The sequence below is a fragment of the Papaver somniferum genome, chromosome 11 (genome assembly GCF_003573695.1).
Source record: "Papaver somniferum cultivar HN1 chromosome 11, ASM357369v1, whole genome shotgun sequence".
In the NCBI taxonomy this organism is placed as follows: Eukaryota; Viridiplantae; Streptophyta; class Magnoliopsida; order Ranunculales; family Papaveraceae; genus Papaver; species Papaver somniferum.
In genome coordinates this window covers 59,625,560-59,634,811 of record NC_039368.1, presented here as the reverse complement: position 1 = coordinate 59,634,811, position 9,252 = coordinate 59,625,560, and the positions used below count along the sequence as shown (strand labels likewise).

At 35.8% G+C, this 9,252-nt stretch overlaps 1 protein-coding gene across 1 annotated transcript; it reads right to left on the bottom strand.

Annotated features, from left to right (window-relative positions):
* Positions 1-966: 966 nt before the first annotated feature.
* LOC113322224 (NAC domain-containing protein 68-like) lies at positions 967-2,716 on the bottom strand. The gene is made up of 3 exons (XM_026570281.1): positions 2,434-2,716; positions 2,020-2,303; positions 967-1,623 (listed from the first exon to the last, which is right to left on the bottom strand). Exons 1-3 carry the CDS (start codon positions 2,612-2,614, stop codon positions 1,198-1,200), a joined length of 891 nt encoding a protein of 296 aa, XP_026426066.1. The 5' UTR covers positions 2,615-2,716; the 3' UTR covers positions 967-1,197.
* Positions 2,717-9,252: the final 6,536 nt, after the last annotated feature.

Sequence of the window (9,252 nt, the reverse complement as noted above, 5' to 3'; positions counted from 1 at the left end):
CCTTAAGACTGCTGAAGAGGTATTTGATCCTGGGAAAGATGAAAGAGACGTGTTGCTACCCCATCAATGATACTTTCATCATGTTGATTAGAGAATTTTGTCGGTGGCTGTTTGAAAATGTTTTCTTGTTGTGGAATGAGATGGACAAGAATGGTGTAAAATCAAAGCTCGTATTGTTGTCTTTCTGAATGGGATGTCGGAAGAGGCCTTTAAGTATCATGAGGAGATGAAGGAAAATGGGGTTTCGCCTAAACCAAAGACAGAAGATATGCCTCAAGCTTGAGTTTCTGGTAAAGAAACAGCTGGGACTCCAAAGCTAGAAGTGAGAGATAACCAAGGCAATCATGGGCCATTGGCGAAAATCAGGAGCACCTCCTCGGGGATCATCTGTCATGAAAGAGATTTTGCGAACAACTAGAAAACAAGAAAGGTTGCCAGGGAGAAGGGATTTTCTTTTGGAAACATTAGAATCTCTTATTTCATTATTTTGGAACAAGCTCACTGGCGCATGTTTCATGGTGCATAGGTTTCCTCATGTAACTGTACCTATCAAATTCCCTCAGGTGCGCTCGATCTCTTATGCTGTATGTTTCTTTTTAGGATATTTTTCTCTGAGTTTGACCCCTGGAAAGATTCCAAGATTTGGATTTTAAATGCTTCTGTTTCTTGGTACAGACTATGTCTTAAGCTCTTAAGTTTAATTACTATTTTTTGGAAAGCCTCCTTGTATTAGATGTTATTTATACTAATCCGCCAAGCACAGAGATTAGGTAGCACTAAAAAAATCAAAACCCCCTTCTTCCCTTTCAAGCTTCCTCTCCGATTGCAGAGGCTGAAGTTGGATCTGGTTGTCAGTCCAACAACTCATGGAGTTTCTGTTGGAATATTTTATCCCAATTTGTTTCAAATCTATATCTCATCTTTCTAGAATTTTGCTTTCACTGAGTTAGGAGGCACATTAGTAAATTCATTAATAGTAACAATGCGATTATCTTGAAATAAATTAATTTTACGCACAAGCACTGCAGCAATTGTCAGTGTATAAGTAAGCTTACAACCTTCAATACTACCCCTTTTGCATGATGGGGAAAAATGACTGATTTAGAAAGTGACGGATTCTAGTATTACTTATTTCCTAATGCTGTTTATATACATATCCTCCAACGCTGTACACAGATTAGCAACTTCAAGAAGAATTTAAAATGGTAACAAGTTGGTTTGGTAAGGATTTAAATGTGGAGAATTGAGACCAGCAAAGTAGTAATCTTGGAATGATAGATCCATTGTAGGTTGTTCTCCGAACATTGTGAAAGAATTCTTTAGGTCATCTAGATTCAAGTCTGTGAACCAGTTACTATTGTCTTCCTCTTTTACCAATCTTTCTTGTTTAAATTCTACTGTTTGAGGTTTATTACTTTGGGAGGCAGTATGATAGATAAGCTCAGTAGTTAGATCATTTTCAACATCTGATTCTATGGTTCTAATACTGTCTGAACCCGTGTCTTCTTCAGCGACCATAGACGAATCCATTGTTTCTTCAACAGATTGCTCTTCTTTTCGGTTCTCAGTTATTTCCCAGTTGTTCTTCTTGTTGTAAAGACGGCAAAGAACCCAGCCTTCCAGCTGCAGGAAACATAAGTTCACGTCAGCATTGTACATCTTATATGGTCACCAGAATGAAAAAGTTATTGACTAAACCCCCTGACTATTGCTCCATATATAAAGAACTTATATGCAATATAGTTTAAACAAATGATGGTTACTCAGTGGCGTTTTGTGTATGAATTTTGGTGCAGGTGTCAGCATGATACTAGTCAGTCATAAAGGAGAGATAAGTAAGGTATGCCGTATGCATTCAACCTGCTAAATCTGACGATCATTCTCAGTCAAAATAGAAGGTACATGAATCATTTGTTTGTGTTTCTAACTTACGAAATGTTATAACTAGGAAACTGCCTTCTCATAAATTTGATAGAGGTTCTAGAAATGATTTATATGAACTATGACAATGGAACTTACTCTTAAACTGCTGTTCTTGTTGGATGTTCGCTTTGGTTCAGCTAACCGATATTCATGCATGATCCAATTAGTTTTAACTCCTTTTGGTGCCTTTCCAGAGTAGAAAACCAGTGCCTTTTTAATTCCCACATTCTTTTCACTTCCTTTAGGCCTGATTGGTTTATCAGCACCAGTTGCTTTCCAGTATCCACTTCTAGCTGCCCTATTTGGCCTTGAACCATTCGGGTACTTTCTATCTCTTGGACTAAAGAAATACCATTCCTTTGTTCCGAACAAGGCCTTCTCTGTTCATCCAAACATCCAAGAATTGTCAGCACATAAGTTAATAAGCTTAACATAGTACAAAATAGAGGAAACCATTAGTGAAAGACCTAGATCACTCTACTTACTGAATTAAAAAGTTCCCGAACATACCTGGAAGTTGCCATGGATCGTATTTGTAGAGATCAACCTCCGCAATAATTGGAACTGGTAAACGTTGGTAACTGATTTTCCTACATAGGTAATGAACGACAAGTTCTTCGTCAGTAGGATGAAATCGGAACCCTGGTGGTAGATTCAGCTCAGCTTCTACATCTCTATCTCCTCTCATCATGATTCCTTGATCTTGTTTGTTTTTCCTTTCTTTTTCTTGCTCGTGTTATCTGAATCTTGATTCTTCTGGTTTGTGTTTGTGAACGTGCAAAATGTTGTTGAACTGAAAGAACATGAAGACATGCATCTATATAAATAGAGAAAATTCTGGGGTATGCGGGACCCACATGTCTCAAGGAAGGTCTCACGTGGGTGTATTTTCTTATCATAATATTTCTTTCTGTAGCTTTTACCACTGGCTATGAGAAGGCTATGAGCTGCAATCGTGATTTTGAAGTAGAATGTTCCACTTTATTTTGGCTTTTTGTGAGCCAATTTGCCAAATTGTGTGGGACCTTTTTGGTGTCTGGCGGCAAGGGTCAGAAATGAAATTTAGAAGATGGCCGACCTCTTGATTCCTGAGTCAAATCTAGACAGAGAATATTATTTTGTTACTTGACCGGATCTTTTTGGTCCTAGGTGTATATCGTTTTAGGTAAGGCTTATCCTTGATTACCTTACTAATTACTTATACTTAGTACTTCATTGATTATTATCATGTCTAAGTCTTCTGCTAATTATTAAGTTCAAATTGTTCTCATCATGACCTTCATTGAAAATTTTGAAATTTCTTAACATATCTTTGAATTAAATTATAAAATTGCATAGTGATATAAACGCTAGCAAGTGGAATTAAACTCATGTATTTTACAAATTTTGTTTGTACAACCTTATCTGTAAATGGCAATCTGCGCAGCAGCTGTCTAAATCATGAAAACCTGGGATACATGCTGGACTCGAAACTATATCTTAATTCTTAAGTCATAGAATAAGGGCAATGGAAGAACCTCGATCCAATTTTGCATCAGAAGAATTACTAGTTTATCAGTTTGATTGACCATATTATCCTCGGAGTTGAGATCATATAAACAAGTCGCTTTATGAAACAAATATTGAGTTTCTCGTTGCTGAAAATTATTCTCCTGAATTAGACAGCTGAATAATGATACATCACCCCATGATAAGTTTTTCTTTTTAGGTTGTCGCCATCTTTTTATCACATGTGGTTCATTGTATTTGAACTCTAAAAAAGACTTATCACGTCACTGCTTAACTCAACTTACTACTTGGAACCATTCTTGTACCGTTGATTTCTTCCCCCTCTTTTTTTTTTTTTTTTTTTTTGCTGTTGTTGTCGTCTTCGTCTTTTTCAACGTTAAAAGTTAAAAAAGAGTCCTCTTGGGTTTCCACTTAAAAGTTTTTATTCTAGGGTTTGGGTAAAATACCATTCTCCAGTAGAGATGGCCGAAGAAATAATTTTGTATAGGACAATTTGCAGCTTAGTTAGCAATTGAACGTACATGTAAACATGCGTGATTTTGAAAAATTCTGAGCAGATACATCTGAATAAATCTGATGGCCGGGTTGCTATCTCAACTCCACTTAGTATAGCACTCGTGGGTACGAAATGAAAATTCAGAAAGTGATTAGGTCCAAACCACTCAACGTAACTTCAAATTTTGGTGTCAACAACACAAGTTGATACAAAAATATGGTGTCACCACCACCGCTACCACTAACACCATGTGAAGTAATAAATGAAATGACGATTTTCATCTAAACTTTTAGTAATATGGAGAGAGTATTTATAGGACTCAAAATTAAATAAAATACCATTTTAGAAGATGAGGGGTGTGATTATTGATGAATACCATGAAAAAGAGAGGTATTTTTTCAATTTCCACTAGTACATCTATACAACGATCTAGGTCGGTCCTAGCTGAGCTGATAATCCCTTCCATTTTTTTTATTTAATCACTTATGGCGTGTTTAGACACCAAAAGTTAAATATTTTGTTTTAGAAAAATTCGATTTTTTTGGCTTCTGGAAGCCATTCTGAAATTTTATACTCAAACTAATTTTTTGATTTTTACAAGTAAATAATTATTTTTGAATGTGTATCCAAACAGGTTATAATTCCTCGGAAGAAAAATACCTCACAAAACTTGTTTGTATGATAAGAAAACTATCGGTATATATGGCTTGATATTAGCCAGCGAGGTATGCGAGGCTGTCGTGACTCGTGAATCAATATTTGTAGTACATTCAAGGTACGTGTGCACATCGATTTTCCAGAAAACCAAGTCCAAATCACTTCACAAATAAATGTAATTTGGTTAATAAAATATGTGTGATTTAGCTAGATATGATTACACGGTCATGATAATCAGATTGTTATTATCTTGTGGGGTTTGCGAATTATGCTATAAATAAGAATCTCTAAATCAATTCTTAGTAAGTACCGAAGGTTAGTAATATAATTCAATTTTCGGGTTGTTGATGGTGGTTTTTAACTTAAGGTAAAAACTGTAAAAGTTTGTCTTCCTGACCCGGCATCCGGAGTAGTAGACCTTGATATTTCTATATTCCGTAAGGAATTAGAATATATTAAAATCTGGAAAGTGTGAATGCGTTTCTTTTTATATACATATAGCTACGTTTATGAGCTTCGCCTGGCTAAAGTAAAAAATATACGTATATGTGTAACAATATTTACTGCGTAATGCAGTACTTACACATATAAAATTATGAAAACAGTACTAATGCATGTAATAATAATCTCAGGTGCTCTAATATTTTATGACGAAAACTCAAACTGCTAGATGAATTACTCATCAGTACGTAGCCGAATGAGTATTTATTTTATGCTGTGTTCCCAATCGAACTCTTAATATTGACATGACATTCATGTTTATTCTCAGTTGAATGACATGAATTTCCCGGAGTGTCTGGATTAAAATATGCATGAAAGGCACCTGATCAAAAGCGTCGCTAGTTGGGCCAACAAGATCATGCTACTTGCAAGAGTAGCAATAAAGTAATGATTTTGTGCTAACATGCAAAATTCATCTAATCTACCTAATTTAATCAAGTTTTTGTCAATTACATAAAATTCGATTATTTGACCTAATTTTATGTCACCTCACAAAATTTGATTTTTTTTCCCTGAACTGGAGCATGCACGATATCTTGATCCCTATTAGTCGAGACCAAACATAGGCAGGTTAGGAATCAGTATATTATGTGGCCGGTGGTGTAAAACCCTAGCCAAGTTCAGAAAAATCAAAAAGAAGGAACCGTTACTGCTAGGCCAGTCACGGAGAGGGAGCGACCATGCCACTTTGGCCTCTTAGGGATGGCTGGTCATGCTCCATATTGGTTACCTAGCGCCCTCCCTTTTTATCGACCAACGAGATTACCTCTAACCTACATGCTTCGCTCTAAATCGTCGGCCAAAGTAGGCTAGTCGAGCTACTTGATTTTACTAAGAATTGAATCTTGGACGTCCAAGTCAGTCGCAAAACGATCACGACCACCAAATTTGGTCGGTCTATTCATATAACCTAATTGCTTCCATGTTCGGTAAACTAGGTGCCATAGTGACTACCCGTCACCCACCTATAATTACTACCAATCAGATTGCACGTAGCCAAGATTGTGAAATCGTAAATCGAAACGCAAATCGTTTTCTTATTTTAGTTTTGAGAATCGAATCGTATATTGGATCGTGAATCACATGGTTTATTTTTGAATCTTATGTTTCGTAATAAGTAATTAAATTACGTGAATATCTAACATAAGTTACATGTAATTCTATTATAAAAGGAATAGTTTCAATGTATTTCACAGGCGTGCAATGTGGTGTCGTGGTTTTGACTGTGTACTAGTGCACCATAGATCTCTGGTTCGATTCTAACCCATCGTTTTTTGTTTTATACTTATTTTAAGTCAAAGGTAAAATGCGACAGAAAGTTGTAAATCACATTAAGAAAAGAGAATCTTCACGATTCAGTGAAGATTCGATTCGCCAGCATGAGTCAAATCGAAATGCTACAATTTGACTCGAATCGTACGAGTTAACTTGTAAATTGGACGATTTTTAAAACCATGCTTGTAGCCTACATAGTTCGCTCTCAATTGTCGGCCAAAGTAGGATAGTCGAGCTTCTTATTTATATTAAAAATTAAATCTTGGAGGTCGAAGTCAGTCACAAAATAATCGACCACCCAACTTGGTCGTCGATTTAGCTAGCCTAGCTCTTGCTATACTTGACCGTGAAAGCTCTATGGTGACTACCTGTCGCCCGTAGCCTACATGCTCCGCTCCCAATAGCTAACCAAAGTATGCTGGTCGAGCTGTTCAAGAAAGGCTTAATTAGGTCAAAAATTGTCCGTGATAGTCGCAATTCATCTTGACCATCCAACTTAGCTAGCCAATATGGCCGGCCTCGATTTAATGTTAGATGATCAATGAGGTACCGTGACTGCTAGCTTTCATCCCTCTTCTCAACGGACCAATCACGTCGTTCGTAGCCTACATGTACATCCACCAATGGTTGGCCAAAGAGGGTAGGTCGCGTCCCTTTTAAAATTATAAAATCTGAGACAGATCCGGGACACCCGTGGAACACGATGCTTTACTTTCATCGAATACCATCTAAGCTACCTGCTTATAAGCGATACTTTACATGCATCAGATATTTTTGAGTTGCTTGCTTGTAAACGATGTTTCACATGCTCACTTACCTACTTAAGTTGTTTACCTACAAATTATATTTTTAGGGCATTGATTATATAAATAATTTAATTATTTATTTAACTTAAAACACCGTTTGCTATTATTTGATTACCACTCACGTCAAGTCTCATTCTTATGACTTGACTTGTCACTTAGGACCCTTTTGTTGCCTAGTTTATGGTGATTGGTCGAAATATTTTTCTACTTATAGGACTTACATACAAGGCCCACGACACATGTTAGTTGTTGGGGATAATCGCGTATCTATTCCTCTACACCTCATGACCACTTCTCGCATGACATGATGGTGGACCTACTCAGCAACTACCACACTTCACATCACTAGTTGTGACACTGAAAAATTGGGGGTCTAACAACCATACCCAATATTTCGTTTGGCAATCTGAATGGGCTAACTCCAATATACTTTCAAGAGAATCAACTAGATAGTGAGACTCAATCAAAGAAAAGTATATCCAAGAGTTATATATATCTCCCAACACAATCAGAGTTAAACAGAAACAAGTCTGTAAACCTGATTATAGTATGTGAGTTCTTGACGGTATCAAACCAATAACTTTTGTTTTTATCACAACCTATTTAAGACCCACCGTGTATAAACCTCTTTAAGCAACAATCACTAAAGGAATATTTCAACCCGATGTTCACTTAAAATATGGTTAGTCCAGACTGGTCTAACAATATGAAAAAGACAAAGTCAAGTGTCCAAGATCAATCAAGTCTTATCCAACAAACAAGGTTGGACTTAACAACTATAATTGATTAACGTACAACCTGCATTATTTCAATTTTATAAAGAAAATATAATGCGGAAAAGAAATAACATAGACACCAGAATTTTGTTAACGAGGAAACCACAAATGCAGAAAAACCCCGGGACCTAGTCCAAAATAAACACACACTGATTATAAGCTGTTACACCAATTTATTACTACTTATTCAGACTAAATGTAATACCTGCTTCAGCTGTATTCAAGCACTTATAGAACTCCTAGCAGAACACTGATTATCTTTAGGAATTCTTTTCGTATAACTTCTAGCAGAACACAAAATCTCTTTAGAAGTTATTCCCGAAAATCTTCTGTCAGAACAAGGTTCTCTTCAGAAGATTCAACAACATGGTTGATATTTTTCGATCTTTTGTTTTCACAAAACACCGAATCGATTTCTCTTTAGATGTAAATCAAGGTTTTGGAAATCTTGTATTTGTTTTGATAAAAACAATTACTAGGTAAAATTAATATCAAAACAAACTTGTAGATTATGGTTTATTATACTCTTCAAGAAAGGGAAGAGAAACCTAATTATTCTATAACAAGAACAACTAGAATAAATCTAGAGTTATCTTGTTTAAAACTTCTTAAGGATTTTTACGAGATACCTTAATCGAATTTTTCTTTCTAGCTTCCGATTTTGACTAACAAGTGTTGGTATACGATCGGAAACTGAAATCTATCAAAACCTAGGGTTTATGATCAACAACTCTTGAATGGTTTTATATCAGAAGATAAAACCTTAGAATAGACAAGAGGTGAAAAACCTAGATTACAAGTTGTATAATCAATCATGAAAATTAAATCCAACTCGGATTTGTGATCCCTAATACAAAGAATTTTATCTCACTCTTGTTCACGAAGAACAAAAGACATGGAAAACAACCTTATGAAGCTTACACCAATTTTCCAAAGGGATGAAAACGTGAAGCGCTCACGAACCCTTTATTTATAGTGAACAAGTTAGCTTGAGAGCTAAGCAAAGCTATTTTCCTTTTTCAAGACTCTCCTAATTTTGAGAGTCTTTCCTAAGTTACAACTCTTGCCATAATAATTAAATAAATAATTAATCTAGCAAATGTTGTATTTATGTGAATAAATCACAATTATCATAGGAAGGAATCACAAACACTTTAATATGGTAATCAAATATGTTTGGAGTAATAGCTATCTTGCCTAGATAAGGAAACATCAAAAACTTGACCTAATTGGGCTCAAGTCCGTGAACCGTTACAAACAGTTCGTGGATTGTTTTCTACTAACGAATTGTAACAATTACATCAACACT